Raw genomic sequence first — 19,545 nt, 5'->3', positions numbered from 1 at the left:
TGTTCTTTTTTCACTTGCGTGCATTATTTGTGCCCAGTTTTCTTCGCCGTGAGCTCGTGGAGCTCTTCCAGCTTCATTTACACCTGCCCTCTTTATTTCGTTTTCATCTCACCTTCCTAACTCTCACTCTTCTCCCTCCCCTCTGTATTTTAGTGATGGAATGTGTTCTTGTTGTTGCCTCCTCCTTCCCATTGCCACCTTCGCCTCTCAGCATGGGGACTTTGGGATTGCGGCAGAGCTGTGTTGCCATGGCAGCGTGCTGTGTTGCCGAACTGTGTACACCTGGGATTTGAAGTCTCTCTCCATAGTCTCCAGCTCTCCTATTTATTCCACCTTTCTCCCAGGCTTTCTTTGGTGCAGCGCAGGCTATCAGCACCTCTTTCCCTCTGTTCTCTCCATCTTTCTGTCTGCTCGGTCTATCGCCCTCAAAAGAAAACTCACATATATAATGAGACACATAGACTTGAAAACGAAATTCATGTCCATACCAGCGCTCTGTCTCCATTGCTACTTTCCTTTTTTACCTCTTCATTTCACTTCCTCTGGAGTAGTTACACTACCTCGACTTTGTTTCGTTCTCCATTCCCATGTGGGACTTCAAATGCGGCATTGTGGGATACTACAGTCTCTCGAGCCTCCTGGCATACATCACTGTCTCCACTTTGCTTTGAAACACGGCAACACATTTCACTGGACTGTGCTTCAAATTCTCATCACTTCATTTAAAGTGAAATAACATTGACTTAAAGTCAGGTCCATAAGTATTAAGATACTGACACACTTTTTGTCATTTTACCTCTGTACACCCACACAATGGAGTTGCTATGAAATAACCAAGATGTACTTGTAGTGTAGACTTTCAGGTTTAATTTATGGGGTTGAAGAAAAGTATCACATTGACCATTAAGGAATCATGGTCATTTCTATACCCAGTGCCTCCATTTTTAGAGGCCACGAGTAATTTAATGAGGATTATTTTGTCGCATCATCGCTTTTGCAGACAGTTTTTCTTTAGACAAGTTAGAGGTTGGATATAAGAACATTTCTAAGTCACTGAGTATCTTTTATACTCCATGTACCCCAATTGGGCACCTCAGTCTCGTTTGAGGCCGGGCGCTAATTTATCTACTTCCGGGGGACAAACCACAGCATTTTCAATGGGCAAATTACATGCAAAAAAAGTGAAAATGCCAAGAAAAAGTGACGATGTGGTGGAAAAGTGGACATGTGTTGTGGTATGTTTATGACCCGGAGCACAAACGTGTCGAGGCGGTTTTGTAGGAGAGAGAATGCAACTACTTTGGTTGGCTGTGTAGGCTAGCACTTACACGACGTCTTCCATCTGCCTTGTCTTTTCTTCTCCACTAAGAACCGGAAAAAAACTTTTTCGCGACTGCTTCAGTGATTGCACCCGAAAACAAAACAGTACACCATTTGTCTATGTGAAGTTATGTTGTGTATATATTGTGCAACGGAGCTGAGGTCCCCATTAGTGGTCAAATCCCGCAATATCACGCAGGGTTCAAACAAGACTGCAGTGCCCTATTGCAAACACACAGAAAGAGAGAGATACTGTATGGTGAATCCATCAGAAGTAGGCAAGAAGGAGACTAATGACGGAAGTCACTAAAACACTCAGACAATATATATTTTTTAAAAATTATCTGTCTAAATACTCCTGGACCTGACTGTATCGACCTCAACAGCTGTGGCTGATATCACAGTTGTACATGTAAAACCCAACTCCCTGTGAATGAATGAATATCCTCCTTAGAGTACTAACATTCATACAAAAATCTTTGATTCTGACTCACTGATGTACAAATGTGTGTCCTCTTATTTATCTTTGCAGATTTTTCTTGAAGTTTTTCCTGAAGTGCAACCAGAATTGTTTGAAGACAGCCGGAAACCCGAGGGACATGAGGAGATTTCAGGTATGAATATACAGTGTGTGTGTGTGTGTGTGTGAGTGGGAAGAATAATGACACATGGGACTGAATATGTTACACACACACACACACACACACACACACACACACACACACACACACACACACACACACACACACACACACACACACACACACACACACACAATCACACAAAGTAGTTGTATAAAAACTTACTTTTCCACCTTCAGGGCCCTTAATGAGTGAAAAATTATTCTTTATCTGGCATATTCCAAGTGTTTTATACCAAACAGTACCACAATAATACAATTCTGGATACACAAATGGGGAAATTCTTAAATGCTGTACTTGCACTATTTGTGATTATTTTGAATTAAAGTTGTATATTTACAAGATGTAATATTATGTGTCAAACAGGCACATGTTTCATAGACACAAGTTAAACAGTTTTACTGAGGGGTCACAAAATTGGTTCCTTTTGACAGGAACATGTGGCTGGAGTTTCCTTTGAAACATCTTTAAAATCCCACAATTTTGTGACTGTGCTTCACTGCTACACTCACAAAATAATAAATAAATAAAATTTAATTAAAATTAAAAACAAGAAAAAGAATATTTATTTTCATCCAAAATCCAATTGTTATACGTAACCCCAACTCAAACAATGAACATTTACTTTAAATGATTTGGGGACACATATATTAATTGGATGGAAATCCTACACATATTGAAATCCAATGACTCATTTTTTTGGATTGTAGAAACATAAAATTTTGGCCTGAATCACCCCATTGTACACTTCCATTATGTATGTAAAAACAAACAAACAAACAAATAATCCTTGTCAGGAGAGCCACTGAGCCTGTCTTTGTTCTGTGTGGCACACTCACATTGTAGCTTCTTTTTGTGGTGCTTTCATACCGACCCACCTACTGTTTGGCCCAAATTTAGGACTTTTCAGTTTACTGTGAACCAAAATAGCAGGTGTGAAAGGTTCTTCAGACCACGGTCCAGCCCAACAGACCAAAATTTGGTCAAAAGAGTTGGTCTCGGTCCAGATCAAACCAAATCATGACCTGGTTCATTTTCTGTGTGAAAACATTTTTGGATAGGTTGAACTCTTAGATAACTTAAGGAAACTGCGACAAGTTATTACCCTGTTTTGTAGTACTCAAGTCTGGTCTTTTCACCGACTCTGTCTTGTCCAGGAATTTATTCTACTTGAGCTTGACGCTGTCTCAGACTAGAATAAGTATATACATTAATTAAAAATTAGAATAATAATTATTATATAAACAATTATTCACACACTCTAATGTGAGCTGTCAGTTGTATACTTTTTTTGTTGACTTGCTCTCACCTCCTCTAAAGACTTATTCTTAACTTGTTGTTGACCACTCCAGTGTCCCAAAGGTCTTGGTCTTGACTTCCAATCAACTCTTTCAGGTCTTAGTCTTGATCAGACTCGATATAGGAGGTCTTGTCCCATCCATATTTATCAGCAGAAGAAGATAAGAAACAGAAGAAATAACACTCCATTAGACAGTAGAAGAAAAAACGCAAAAGTTGAAAAATTTAACAATGGAAGCACATGGGGAGGGGAGGAGATGACGTTTTCAAACTAAACTGCCCATCAAATTGACAGCGAGCCAATTTAGAGATGATGACAGCAGGATGCAAGTATGTCGTGGAAAGTTCTTTAGTGTGAACACAAAATTGCAATGTGGAACCAAGCTAACCGGAACAAACGCATGACAACATCAACCTTGGTGCAGTTCTTGTTTTGGACTTTCAGTGTGAAAACACCATAACACTACAGGGATTTAGTTTTGGCTGAGTATGGTTTGGTCCAAAAATGTCCAGTGAAACTGTTTTGAGCAAACTTGACCTGGTCCTAAATCCAACTTGACAGCCCTTTGATTCAAGGTAAGCTTATCCTAACCTGAGCATTGGATGCTTTGAAATTCCAGATTGTAAATGAACAGAGTCACTGGTGGCAGTCTTGCCAGACACACACAGAATTGTGATCCTTGACTTTAACATGTCTACATTAGTGTATTTCTGCATTGTGCTTCATCCTGGTTCTGGATGAAATGAGAATGATGATTTTCTTCCTTGAAATCATGATTCTATCTCATGATTTTCTTTCCCAGTAAAGAATTATTGCACTTATTTTTTTCAAAAGCCTGTGGCGAACTCAGCTATTATTACGAGGGACGGCTGAAAAATTCTGCCTCCTGCATGGATATTTCAATAAGAAGCAAGATACATGAATCACAAATCTGCTTAAAGCTTTTAATGTTGTCTATCAGGCATTGTCATTACTTTTCCTAGTCACCTGCGCTTTCCACACACACCAACGGCAAACAGGTTTCTGGGGGAAGAAATCGAGTGTCTTCTCTCAGCATCGGTTATGCACAGCTGCTTGCACCTCTGCATCACTAGTGTATTGTGTGCCTTCAGGTGTTCTTTCAGCTTGGGAAAAAAGTAATAAGTCAGAGGGCGTGAGATTAAATTTTGGAGGTGATCCGGAACCGGATTCTGGATCAGGATTTCACTTTATGTAGGTTTTGAAGGATTATGTCAAAACTACTCCACAGATTTTGACAAACGTCTCACCACAGATAGATATTAGGCCATGAAAGACACCAGGACATTTTGGAGGTGATCCAGATCCGGATTCTGGATCAAGATTTCAGTTTATATAGGCTTTGAAGGACTACATCAAAAATACTTCACAGATTCTCACCAAATTTGATAGATATCAAGGCATACTCCACTGATGGTGATCCGGATCCAGATTATGGATTAATATTTCACTTTACGTATACAACCCCTGGCAAAAATTATGGAATCACCGGCCTCGGAGGATGTTCATTCAGTTGTTTAATTTTGTAGAAAAAAAGCAGATCACAGACATGACCCAAAACTAAAGTCATTTCAAGTGACAACTTTCTGGCTTTAAGAAACACTATAAGAAATCAAGAAAAAAAGATTGTGGCAGTCAGTAACGGTTACTTTTTTAGACCAAGCAAAGGAAAAAAATATGGAATCACTCAATTCTGAGGAAAAAATTATGGAATCGCCCTGTAAATTTTCATCCCCCAAACTAACACCTGCATCAAATCAGATCTACTCGTTGACATTGACCCTATGCCATGATATTGACCCTATGTGTCTTTTTAAAAGGAATGTTTTCGCAGTTTTTGCTCTATGGCAAGATGCATTATCATCTTGAAACATCCCCAAACATCCTTTCAATTGTCCAAAATATCAACGTAAACTTGTGCATTTATTGATGATGTAATGACAGCCATCTCCCCAGTGCCTTTACCTGACATGCAGCCCCATATCATCAATGACTGTGGAAATTTAGATGTTCTCTTCAGGCAGTGTCTAACCAGATCCTTACTCTGGATGGCATTACCCTGACCTCTAGTAATACTGTGAGAAATCTTGGAGTCATTTTTGATCAGGATATGTCATTCAAAGCGCATATTAAACAAATATGTAGGACTGCTTTTTTGCATTTACGCAATATCTCTAAAATTAGAAAGGTCTTGTCTCAGAGTGATGCTGAAAAACTAATTCATGCATTTATTTCCTCTAGGCTGGACTATTGTAATTCATTATTATCAGGTTGTCCTAAAAGTTCCCTAAAAAGCCTTCAGTTAATTCAAAATGCTGCAGCTAGAGTACTGACGGGGACTAGAAGGAGAGAGCATATCTCACCCATATTGGCCTCTCTTCATTGGCTTCCTGTTAATTCTAGAATAGAATTTAAAATTCTTCTTCTTACTTATAAGGTTTTGAATAATCAGGTCCCATCTTATCTTAGGGACCTCGTAGTGCCATATCACCCCAATAGAGCGCTTCGCTCTCAGACTGCAGGCTTACTTGTAGTTCCTAGGGTTTGTAAGAGTAGAATGGGAGGCAGAGCCTTCAGCTTTCAGGCTCCTCTCCTGTGGAACCAGCTCCCAATTCAGATCAGGGAGACAGACACCCTCTCTACTTTTAAGATTAGGCTTAAAACTTTCCTTTTTGCTAAAGCTTATAGTTAGGGCTGGATCAGGTGACCCTGAACCATCCCTTAGTTATGCTGCTATAGGCGTAGACTGCTGGGGGGTTCCCATGATGCACTGTTTCTTTCTCTTTTTGCTCTGTATGCACCACTCTGCATTTAATCATTAGTGATCGATCTCTGCTCCCCTCCACAGCCCCAACCAGTCCCAGCAGAAGACTGCCCCTCCCTGAGCCTGGTTCTGCTGGAGGTTTCTTCCTGTTAAAAGGGAGTTTTTCCTTCCCACTGTAGCCAAGTGCTTGCTCACAGGGGGTCGTTTTGACCGTTGGGGTTTTACATAATTATTGTATGGCCTTGCCTTACAATATAAAGCGCCTTGGGGCAACTGTTTGTTGTGATTTGGCGCTATATAAAAAAAATTGATTGATTGATTGATCTTTATAAATCTCATTGGAACGGCACCAAACAAAAGTTCCAGCATCATCACCTTGCCCAATGCAGATTCGAGATTCATCACTGAATATGACTTTCATCCAGTCATCCACAGTCCACGAATGCTTTTCCTTAGCCCATTGTAACCTTGTTTTTTTTCTGTTTAGGTGTTAATGATGGCTTTCATTTAGCTTTTCTGTATGTAAATCCCATTTGCTTTAGGCGGTTTCTTACAGTTCGGTCACAGACGTTGACTCCAGTTTCCTCCCATTCGTTCCTCATTTGTTTTGTTGTGCATTTTTCGATTTTTGAGACATTGTTTTAAGTTTTCTGTCTTGACGCTTTGATGTCTTCCTTGGTCTACCAGTATGTTTGCCTTTAACAACCTTCCCATGTTGTTTGTATTTGGTCCAGAGTTTAGACACAGCTGACTGTGAATAACCAACATCTTTTACAACATTGCATGATGATTTACTCTCTTTTAAGAGTTTGATAATCCTCTCCTTTGTTTCAATTGACATCTCTCGTGTTGGAGCCATGATTCATGTCAGTCCACTTGGTGCAACAGCTCTCCAAGGTGTGTTCACTCCTTTTTAGATGCAGACTATCGAGCAGATCTGATATGATGCAGGTGTTAGTTTGGGGGATGAAAATTTACAGGGTGATTCCATAATTTTTTCCTCAGAATTGAGTGATTCCATATTTTTTTCCTCTGCTTGGTCTAAAAACGTAACCGTTACTGACTGCCACAATCTTTTTTTCTTGATTTCTTATAGTGTTTCTTAAAGCCAGAAAGTTGCCATTTGAAATGACTTTAGCTTTGTGTCATGTCTGTGATCTGCTTTTTTTCTACAAAATTAAACAACTGAATGAACATCCTCTGAGGCCGGTGATTCCATAATTTTTGCCAGGGGTTGTATAAGCTTTGAAGAATTACATCAAAACTACTTCATGGATTGTCACCAAACTTTCATTCCATATACATATTAGGGCATGGAAGACTCCACTGACTTTTGGAGGTGAACCGGATCGGGATTGGCAGACGTCACAAATCTCTGACTGTTCTTGTTTACAGACTGTTATGCACATGTGTTACACTGAAGATGATTCTGCACGGCTGAAATTGCAAGTGAAAACCATTTGGTGTAGCGATAGTCCATAAGTAAAGGATTATTCTCAAACCAGTTTCACTTCAGTATCTTGCTTATTACTGAAATAACCACAATGAAGGCTTTTCAGCCGAAACCTCTATACATCACTTTGGAATATACGTCGCAGGATCTCCCAAACTAGTAAAAACTGTCAGGCGGGATGTTCAGGAATGGTAGGACACAAATGCACAGCTCCAGCAGGCAGCTGTGATTTTTAGAAGGCTTTACTGAAGTGGATAGCAGAGGTCGGTACATGAGTAGGCAGTCCAACTAAAACAGCAGTACAGAAATTATCAGGCAATATGGCGTGGTCAAAGCAACAGGCAGGTCAGGTACACGCTATGAGGCAGGCAGGAACAAGAACACTGGTACAGAGCTGGAATGAAGGCACAAGGCACAACAAACTGGTGAGGAACAAAACCACCCAGTGAGTTTATAAAACCCCAGGTGGTAATCAGTAAATCAGGAACAGGTGTGCATGGAAAGCACCAGAAGCATGGTGTGGCCAGAGAGAGAGAGAAACAACCATCACCAAGAACCAAGAGAGAGACAAGAGAAACAGAGACAGACAGACCCAAGCAGAAAAATCACAACAAGAGAATAAACAAACCAAAACCCCAATAATACAAAACTAGCAAAACTCAAACTCTCACAAAAACAAAACAAACAAAAAATGTGAGTTATACTCCAGAAAATATGGTTCAACCACAGAAATGGCTCAGAAAGAATTAATTCACCCTATTGACGTATCCCATAATCCCTTGCACACCAAAGAGACGCTGCAGTCAAACATAGAGAATCCACATGATGACAATTGTAAATGAATATTATACTACAAAAATGTAATTTTTTTATGCTTTTCATCACGTTAATAAGAGACTGCATGCATGATACCCTGAAAACGTGCTAAAACAATTATAACAAATAATCCGTGTCTGTTACGTTTAATCTGCATGGAATTTAATAAACGCAACCGAATTTCAGACATATTATATATAGTAGTCTGGAACAAAGAGGACAAACAGTGTTGTAAAGAATAATAATAAAGACGTTAAAGAGCAAACTTCACTTTCCCCCAGAATGACATGATCGGGAAGCAAGCGTAGCTCACAGCAGCTCCCACTGAAAATAACAGACAGCTTGTGATTCTCGCATGTTTACATAAAACAAACACAATAACGTCTATAAACCCAGAGAATATATTCATGAGAGTTTTAGGCACAATATAAAAATAGTTTTATGTTGCGATGTTAATGCTGTTGTCCATGTGCAGCGGTTAAAGTGCAGCTTGATCAGAGCGTCTCAATGCAGTTCTCAATGTTACTGAGATCTCGCAGCGTGGCGACCTCTTCGAAGTTTTGCGGGATTTGAAACGTCAATAGGGCAAATGGAGCCACATGTCACAAATGCATTTAATATGATGTAACGCTAACTGGTGGAAATTGGCCATTTTGTCGGTGGTCAGCTGAGTGAATTTGCCAAGTATGTGTTTGAATGGAACATATGTCAAGACTCGAGACATATGTTCCAGTCAAACGCATATTTGGTTATTATAGTTTTGGAAGGTCGTGTGATCTAATGAGAATAAGAAGCTTTGCATTAAGACATGTTTTGGTATTTACAGGCTTTCTGTTTAAGGACCACTTAGTTCAAATGTTTAAACAGCTACACTTCCATAGTTCTACAGTATGTCTGCATGTGGAAACTACGGCGCCGTACCAAACTCTGGTCCTGACATGGCTTGTTTTAGGTTTTTGCTATGCGTGACGTGTTCAGACAGTTTATGGGAAGCAGCAGATGACTGTTCAGTCACTACATTACTTCTCTTCCCAGTCCACATTCAAATACTCATTGCAGCTTACTGCACAGTAGGCAAAATATACATATATGCCTATGACTTAATATGACTAAATACTAATTGCAAGATCAGGGGTGGTGGCCAAGTGGTTAATGCACTTGGTTTCAGTTTAGAAGGTTCTGGGTTCAAATCCCACCCCTGCCACGTTTCTCCATGTAATGTGGAGTTGCGTCAGGAAGGGCATCCGGCGTAAAACTTGCGCCAATTCAACATGCAGATCCACCTTAGATTTGCTGTGGCAACCCCGAGTGCAAACAAGGGAGCAGCTGAAGGGACTTATTTACTTTTTACTAATTGCAAGAGGAATGTCAAGAGATGTAGTAACTAGTTATGTATATAACAGCTATAGATATGTAATCGTGATGAAAGTCAAGTAATCTATCAGTGACAAACACTTTTGTCAAATGATTCACTTGGTGTTATTTCCTATCAAAACTCTCTTCTCACAACACTTGACGTTTCATGTTTTATCATCTTCCTTTCTTTTCATGTCTATCTTTTTGCATATATTGTACCTGCACTTCTGCTATTCTGGCCTCTTAGTTACAGTATCCTTCCATGTATGCAGTGTGTCGCCACGTCTCAGGTAAAATGCAGTACATCATAATTTGTAGGGTATCCGGATACTCAGTACGCATTTAGTACTACTGAAATGATACTCGGATGATTAACTATGTCTATGATGCGCAAAGGGATGACACTATATTATCTCATGAGTCAGCTGGAGAAGAACTTTCTGGGAAAATTCAAAGATAATGGACATGAAAAGTGGTTACTATGTCCAAGGGGCTGTGGTATTGCACAAATATACATCAGGATTTGCTTAAAGAAGGCTGCTGTTGCAAAATATAAATTTTTGCAACATATGTGAATATGCGCATCATCTGTAAACTTCTGGGTCAAAGGACAGGTCAGATGGCAGAGCTGTAATATGTCTTAATTGTGTCCCTACTGCTAACTTACTTCTAATACATGCGACAGTAAAGATTGGGTAGTAGGTTCCAGCTGACAGTACATATTAGTACATACTGAGTATTTGGAGAGGGAGTGTTGTTTTCTTAAAACAAAATAAATAAATAAATAACAATGACGACAACAACAACAACAAAAAACCCCAAAACAAAACAAAAGCTGAATAAAAAGTGTTTTAACAACTCTCAACCATTACTTGTGCAGTCCAAATTAATAGGAGATATGGAAATGGATGTTTAAAAGTAAAGTTAAAACCAATAAGGACTGACAGAGATAAACAGAATTATATGTGTGGGAGACACAGTGATGGTGCAGGAAATAGGTTGAGGTGTTTCAGGAAGTTGTCAAGAATTGAGTGATTGGCTCCAGATGGAGGAGGTCATGCTCCGTGACCCAGGAAGTGGTCACAGGGGACACTCCCGCCTCACTTCCTCTGCTGTCTTTCAGCACCAGTGGCCCTGTCTGGCATTTTCTCTCTCTGTCATCTTCCTTTCCCTTCAACTTGCTCCAGTCGTTTCCACCGTGTTTGCTTTAACTCCTGCAGTGTGACACATGCGGAGAACTTATGGGCACGCTGGCGGTCCAACACTCTCATCTCTGGGTTAAAAGGTGGTCAGCGCTGAACAGCAGTCAGCTGCATGATTGATAATTTACAGTTATTTTCCTTCAGATTCCACTCTTGCTGCATCACCTATAACACATATGCATTCTCCTGTTTTCTTCACCTGAAAATTACTACCATGTGTTTATTTTGAAGGGTGCACAGGTTTTATCTTAGCTGTCTGCTTTGATGAAACTGCATATTTTGAATAATTTACACATTACAGGTTAATTAAAATGGAGTCTATTTCATGTATCCATTCCAAGGTGATCTAACTTAATGTAACACATGTGAATATACTTTAATTCAGAAAAATAATTATTTTCCCATTGCACAGTGAGGCAGTTTCTGTTGAAATGACTGAATCACTTTATTTTCAGATCCAGCCAGTGGTGGGCAAAGTTAGCTTTGATAACTGCTAATCCGCTAACTGCAAAGTTAAGTGTGATAATGCTAAACTGATGAACATCATTACTAACTGCTAACCATTAACTACTAACTTTTATTGTATGAATTAGTTGTGGCTTCGGTATTTTTATTTATTTTTTCCCTTAAAAACCCTAAAGAGCGGAAATTTTAATACGTTTTAGAGTAAACATGGAGGTTGCCGCAAACGGTTCAGCATGCTAGCTAGATCAGATGACCAAAATGTGCATAAATAATTAAATAAACAAATTAAATGAAACAGTAGTTTACATTCACCATCGTTATTCATAGTACAGAAATGTATTAGATCAATAAGAAATATTACAAAATAAAAATACACATCAAAGATAATTTTAATAATGGAATGAATGCGTTTCCTCTGGCTTGCCCTCCTGTTCCTCCATATCCTTGAGGCGATGCTCATTGCCTTCATGCGATGTGTCCAGTTTAATTAGCGGATAAGCTTCAAGCATAAGTATAGGATTTACATATGTTTTTGGCCGTTAAGATTTATTCAAACCAATGTTAGCTGACATAAAGTTAGTGAAACTAAATTTAGTGGAAGCTAATTGGCCCAATAATGGTTGGAAATGTTAGCTGAAAACCAAAACACTAGTTGTACTAATTAGCTGTTAGCTGATTAGCTGAACTGTGCTAACTGCTGGATCGAACAGTAGGGCTGAGGCTGACACTGGTGAAAACATGGTGCTGTGTATTGCCGTGGTTCATGGCAGCCTCTTTTAAAATGGTCAAATGAAGTGATTTCTGACATGAAATTTCCAACCTGGTCTCACTGCAAGTCGTGATTCAGCAGCATGAAATATACATTAATCTAATGGTTTGTGATATTGTGATGAAAAGCGCCTCATTTTCATCACAGCAGCAAGAATTCATTGTAATATATTCCATGATTGTTGCACGAAATTAAAAGTGAAGAGGGGGGTTGGGTGGTTAAAGTTAGGGTTGGGGGAAGGAGTAGGGTTAGTAATAGTGAGTTAAAAAAAAACATGCAATGAGTCAGCTATTCATGACTGGAGCACACAGAAAAAAAAAGACTGGGCTGGAAATTTCATATCTCTTATGAGTTACAAAGGTTAAAGGCACTCTACCTTCTCTTTCAAGGTGACTAAAAACATCGAAAAATAATAAACAAAAAACCCTCTTATTAACTCTGTACTTGCCGTCTATGCACAGCAGATGTGGAGTGCATGTGCTGTGCCCAGAACATCAACTTACAGCCACCATATATCATCCACTCCTTTAACAGGCGGCTAAAATGGGAGATTTGGTCCATATGTTTGGTGTCATTGAAGGACCAGGAGGAGGCAACTATCATCCCACTGCATGAATCAAAAAGTTAAGCAAGAGGCTGTGGAGAGCCCAAATGGAGACCTGATGGAGGAGTGAAGGAGTGTCATCACCACAGACATATAACAGGAATCCACAGACGTCACATTACCTATTGAGAAATACGACTATCACCTGTATGCTGAAACAAACGGCAGCTCAGGGACTGCAGCACTGTAACCAAACACTGTGACTGGCAGTATGTTGTCCTGCACTCATGCATCATTCTCCATTCCTTTTTTGGGGGGGAGGGGGGGCTTTTGGCTTTTGTAATCAAGCCACATCAGTTTTAAGTTATGTTGAACTTGTTATTTATGTATTGATTTTTTGTGTAAGAACTGCATCTTATTCAGGGCAGCACGGTGGATTAGTGGTTAGCACTGCTGCCTCACAGCAAGAAGGTCATGGGATTGATTCCAACCTATGGCCTTTTCTGTGTGGCATTTGCATGTTCTCCCCGTGTTTGCAAGGGTTCTCTCTGGGTGCTCCGGATTCCTCCCACATCCAAAGACACTGAATTGGAAACTTTAAATTGTCCGTAGGTGTGTGAATGTGCTTGTCTGTTTATACAGGTATGTGGCCCTGCAACAGACTGGCGTCCTTTCTCCTCTCTAGGGTGTACCCAGCCTCACGCCCTATGACTGCTGGGATAGGCTCCACCCCCCCACCCCACAACCCTCAATTGGAGTAAGCAGGTTTAGAAAATGGATGGATGTATCTTATTCACTAATAAGAGTGTCTTATGTCTCTCCTTGTAATCAGGTGGTGTTGTCCAGCACGGTGAGTGTAGACGGCCACATCCTCGCAGTATCTGACAATATGTTTGTGCACAACAACTCAAAACATGGTCGGAGAGCCCGCAGGCTGGAACCAGGGGAGTCGGTTGAGAACACAATGGAATATGGTAAGGCCAACATTACAATGCACACTCTGCTGACCTTTCTTTCAAATATTTGTTGTTGTTGTTGTTATTATTATAGCAACTTTGCACTGCATATTTCCCAAGCCCAAGTTTTACCTGATTTTGACAAATAGATGTTTCCTTTGAGAGGTAGAGATGGACTGTTTGTTTGCCTGGGTGGTTGCCATCCAGGACCCAGGAAGGTTCCATAGTGTGGTGGATGCGGCATCACATGGTCCCAAAACCTGACCTGAAACAGATACAGCAAAATTCCAATGACATTTTGTGTTCTTATTATCATATCATTTCACAAGCAGCAGAGACCAAATTATAGTTTAGGGTTCAGGTCAGAGTCACATGAAATTGTCAGCTACAAGTACATGTAGCACATGGAAATATTAATATATATAAATTCATTATAATAATAATAATAACAATAATAACAATAATAATAATAATAATAATAATAATAATATTGTTTATTATTATTATTATTATTATTATTATTATTATTATTATTATTATTATTATTATTATTATTATTATTATTATTATTATAGTAGAGATGGGCCCCTGAACTATTAAAACCACATTACAATCAAAGACGGTGTAGGTGAATAAAACTTGATTGAAAATATTATATACAAAATTTCATGTCCTATGTATTCCTAATTTAATCGAGATGAGATGAGATGAGTTGAGATATACTTTATTGATCTCACAGTGGAGAAATTATGTTTACACTCCAGTTACCTCAGACAGCAATTAGTAAACAATTATTACTTGTTTACCATAATAATGGCACACATCAGAATTAAAGACAGCACATACACATTTGACATTGTCTATGTGCACTAAGTTTGAAGAAGTCCATTATCCGAATTGAGGCAAGTGGGTGAAGGCCACGCAGCAACCCTCAGATGCGCTGCCATCGGCTTGGGGGGAGTAACAAGGGCTGCAGCTAAAACTGCACCAGCCCCCGCAGAAGGGGAAAGGAGTGACGTGAGCAGGCGCCGGTGTGGGAAGTGTTGATGGGGGATAGGAGGGGGTGGGGGGGGGAGGGAATGGAGCATGCTTCAGTCCTGTGAAAAGCAGTTTATTGTCTTTGTGAGCTGAGATAAGAAACAGCCAAATGATCCCCAGGCCGAAGAAATTCCTCTGGAGGAAAACAGTCGGGCAAACCTTCAGGCTTGATAAGCCTGTAATGTTATGGTTTGAGCAGTGAAAAACACTTTTTAACAGTTCCACTTGAACAACCAAATCCCAATTATGAATTAAGAATATTCCCAATTATGAATTAAGAATATTCACAGGCCTCTGAAATCTTCAACTTCAACTGCAAGACACGCATCTGCTCCAAGATGTCATCCAATTTGCGTCTGAGTTCAAGAGTCATCGCAGTCATCGCATATTATTAGTTGCTTAACTGAATCAGTTAATCCACTTATCAGTGGATTAACTGATTCCACCTGCTCAAAGTGATGTTAATCAGTGAAATCACCTGGTGGAGTGGGTGGGCGCAAAGAAAACCTGCACTCTCTCTGCCCTTTCTGGAACCAGTTTGAGACCTCTGTTATTAAGGATGCATAATATAGAGATAATGTGTATTTTTATTGTGTATATTACTGCTATGTCCTGATGTAAAAACAAATTTTTTGATCCAGGGTCTTTTTAAGGTGTATATTACCAGCACACACTTTACGCTCCTCATGACCATAAATAATTTCAAGGATATATCATTAAAGTACTTGGAAAAACTGTTCTTCAACAGTTTTACTTGCAACATTCTATTTAATCTCTCTCTCTCTCTCTCTCTCTGTGTGTGTGTGTGTGTGTGTGTGTGTGTGTGTGTGTGTGTGTGTGTGTGTGTGTGTGTGTGTGTGTGTGTGTGTGTGTGTCAGTCATTAATAATCACCCCCCTGAACTAAAGGCCATCTTCACCACATTACCACAGAGGCAGATAACGAGAAGCACGTTCTGTGCTTCTGTGTCGAACATCCTGTGTTGAAACCATCAGTGTAAATCTTGCTTTTCTTTGCTGTCAGCTACACCATGTATCAAAGCCATCAGTCCCAGTGAGGGCTGGACAACCGGCGGAGCTATGGTCATCGTCATTGGGGAGAACTTCTTTGACGGGCTGCAGGTGGTGTTTGGCAGCATGCTGGTCTGGAGTGAGGTAGGGAATTTTTCAACATTTCCAAAGAGGTATAGTTAAACTCGTGATGTACAGGCCTGTCGGCTGCACAGATCATGTCTTTTTTCCTCATTGTAATTCTGGATTGTTCACTAATGTGGGCCTATGTAGCTGGCAGCTGAACTGGTTTGATTGTTTTTGACTAGTCTTAGACTGCTTTTGGGAGTCATGTGACATTTTTATACTGTGGGACCAGTACTGTAGGTGCAGCAGCACGTCTGAGTCTGTCGTGCTGCTGCACCTACGTCATTTTGGAGCTTCAGCAGCGATTCACAGATTATCGCCTCATTTCTGCTTAAAACTGACTTCAGAATGATTTAAGAGGTTTTACTTTGTAATCTGATGGTTAATAACCACATTATCCCCTTTGTTTGCTTTGGGTGTAGAGAGTCAGACTCAGAGTCAGTCTCAGACGCATGTGCAGTGAAGGCAAGGTGGACCAATTTTTAGAGGGGACCGTTCAGTTGGCGACACCGGAACAGTTGATATGAAGCTCCTATCTGGGTGTCACCATGTTGGCAGCCCCTGCCACGCTAATTCACGTGTCATTAAAGAAACCTGAACACGCCCCTCTCTTCTAATCTCAACCAACTAAGCTAACAGGCTAACCCCAGTTCAGGTGTTTATTAAATCAAACAGGGTTCTTTTTTTGTGGACTGTGCAGCGGTTCTCATGATTAGCTTTGGTGTGGATATTAAAAGCTACGAGTTGCTTATTTTCTCAATAGTCGTACATTAATGAGCTTAACAGAGCAGGCTACCAATAGTTGCTAAATGTGCTAATGCCATTAGCATCCATCCATCTGCTATTCCTGCTTACTTCAATTAAGAATCACGGGGGCTGGAGGCTATCAAACCAATCATAGGGTGTGAGGCACCATACACACTGGACAGGACACCGGTCTGTCACAGGGCCACATACACAAACACATTCACAACCTGCATGTCTTTGGATGTGGGAGGAAGCCACAGCACCTGGAGAGAACCCACACAAACATGGGGAGAACACGCAAACTCCACACAGAAAGGTCCCACGTGGGAATTGAGCCCACGACCTTCTTGTTGTGAGGCAACAGTGCTACCCACTAACACACTATGCTGCCCACCATTAGCATACAACATTACATAAGATGAGAATTTCACTCAGTGCAAATATTGCATCATGGTTTGGACAGCAAGGGAAGCTCCCTGTTTGACTGTAATATTTATTTATTCTTTACTGTATTTGGTGAAAATAAAAATCGACAGGAGAGGTTTCCACCACTTTTTTCTTTGGTTCATCCAAAGAAGATATTTTAAATAGTTTTGCGTGTCAAGTAGGTGTGTCATTATGACTTTATTTAATACAGGAATTTTGAACTGTGATAAACTCAGCGCTGACAAAACCGCAGGCACCCTTTGTAACCTTTAGCACACCCCTATGGAGGACTTGTATGATAGATTGGAAAATAAGGTATTAGCCAGTATTTCCAAATCTTGGTGAAGACTAGCAGGCAGCATCTTGTACTTCCATTACCAGCAACATTCATAATAGGTGGTTATAAATTCAGTCTATCAATATTTGAACATATTACCCAGCACCTACAGTGAGGAAAATAAGTATTTGAAAACCCTGCAATTTTGCAAGTTCTCCCACTTAGAAATCATGGAGGGGTCTGAAATTTTCATCTTAGGTGCATGTCCACTGTGAGAGACATAATCTAAAAAAAAAAAATCCGGAAATCACACTGTATGATTTTTTTAATAATTTATTTGTATGTTACTGCTGCAAATAAGTATTTCAACCCCTACCAACCAGCAAGAATTCTGGCTCACACAGACCTGTTAATTTTTCTTTAAGAAGCCCTCTTATTCTGCACTCTTTACCTGTATTAACTGCACCTGTTTGAATTTGTTACCTGTATAAAAGACACCTGTTCACACACTCAATCAATCACACTCCAACCTGTCCACCATAGCCAAGACCAAACTGTAGACCTGCACAAGGCTGGAATGGACTACAGGACAACAGGCAAGCAGCTTGGTAGAAGACAACAACTGTTATGATTATTTATTAGAAAGTGGAAGAAACACAAGATGACTGTCAATCTCCCTCAGTCTGGGATTCCATACAAGATCTCACTTTGTGGGGTAAGGATGATTCTGAGAAAGCTCAGAACTACACAGGAGAACCTGGTCAATGACCTGAAGAGAGCTGGGACCACAGTCACAAAGATTACATTAGTAACACATGATGCTGTCATGGTTTAAAATCCTGCAGGGCAGCAAGGTCCCCCTGCTCAAGCCAGCACATGTCCAGGCCCATTTGAAGTTCACCAGTGACCATCTGGATGATCCAGAGGAGGCATGGGAGAAGGTCATGTGGTCAGATGAGACCAGAATAGAGCTTTTTGGAATCAACTCCACTTACCATGTTTAGAGGATGAGAACAACCCCAAGAAAACCATCCCATCCGTGAAGCATGGGGGTGGAAACATCATACTCTGGGGGTGCTCTTCTGCAAAGGGGACAGGACGACTGCACTGTATTGAAGGGAGGATGGATGGGTTCATGTATTGTGAGATTTTGGCAAACAACCTCCTTCCCTCAGTAAGAGCATTGAAGATGGGTCATGGCTGGGTCTTCCAGCATGACAATGACCCCAAACACACAGCCAGGGCAACTAAAGGGGGGGGGGGGGGGGGGGGGGGGGCTCCGTAAGAAGCATTTCAAGGTCCTGGAGTGGCCTGGCCAGTCTCCAGACCTGAACTCAATAGAAAATCTTTGGAGGGAGCTGAAACTCCAAACCTGAAAGATCTAGAGAAGATCTGTATGAAGGAGTGGACCAAAATCCCTGCTGCAGTGTGTGCAAACTTGGTCAAGAACTACAGGAAACGTTTGACCTCTGTAATTGCAAACAAAGGCTACTGTACCAAATATTAACATTGATTTTCACAGGTGTTCAAATACTTATTTACGGCAGTAACATACAAATAAATTATTAAAAAACATACATTGTGATTTCTGGATTTTTTTTTTTTTAGATTATGTCTCTCACAGTGGACATGCACCTAAGATGAAAATTTCAGACCCCTCCATGATTTCTAAGTGGGAGAACTTGCAAAATCGCAGGGTGTTCAAATACTTATTTTCCTCATTGTATATTGATAAAAGGTTAATCACATCATCTCTTACATACTAACATGTGACACAGTGACTAATAAGATGCAAGCATTATTAATTTTAGAGTTAGTGTATTTGAAAGAACGTGGAGACACTCACTCAGATGACTGGTGTAGACGTCATGCTGGACGCATGGAGAACAGTGGCTCTGTCTTATGGCTTGTTTGATTATTGACATGGTATTGATGTGTGGTCTGCATATATGAATCCGTACATAAAAGTTTAGAATCTTTACCATCTTTTTTATTATTATAAAAACATCTTATTTTTTACTCAGTAGCACAGAACACAGGTGAACTATGTTTTTTGTTGTTGTTTGTAAGATGATGTCTGTGCTGTTCCCCTCAGCTGATCACGCCCCATGCTATCCGTGTCCAAACTCCTCCTCGCCACATCCCTGGGGTCGTAGAGGTCACCCTGTCTTATAAGTCGAAGCAGTTCTGCAAGGGAGCACCTGGACGCTTCATCTACACAGGTGATGACCACCTTTTTATAAACATTATAATTGCATCCAAATTTCCCAGAGCTTTTTTAAATTGTGGGCTCTTTTATGTACCAGTGATCTATGTAT

The 19,545-nt window shown here is 40.3% G+C and overlaps 1 protein-coding gene across 1 annotated transcript in view; it reads left to right on the top strand.

The window, feature by feature from the left end:
* ebf2 (EBF transcription factor 2) overlaps positions 1-19,545 on the top strand; it is a 144,901-nt gene that overhangs the window by 108,803 nt on the left and 16,553 nt on the right. Inside the window, exons 7-10 of the mRNA XM_034170337.1 lie at positions 1,853-1,934; positions 13,481-13,622; positions 15,665-15,795; positions 19,323-19,449. Coding sequence (XP_034026228.1) covers positions 1,853-1,934; positions 13,481-13,622; positions 15,665-15,795; positions 19,323-19,449 — 482 coding nt within the window. The remainder of the gene's footprint in view (positions 1-1,852; positions 1,935-13,480; positions 13,623-15,664; positions 15,796-19,322; positions 19,450-19,545) is intronic.

This window comes from Thalassophryne amazonica, chromosome 5 (genome assembly GCF_902500255.1).
Source record: "Thalassophryne amazonica chromosome 5, fThaAma1.1, whole genome shotgun sequence".
NCBI classification, from domain to species: domain Eukaryota; kingdom Metazoa; phylum Chordata; class Actinopteri; order Batrachoidiformes; family Batrachoididae; genus Thalassophryne; species Thalassophryne amazonica.
The sequence above is the reverse complement of the archived record's forward strand: the minus strand, read 5'-3'. Positions and strand labels throughout refer to the sequence as shown.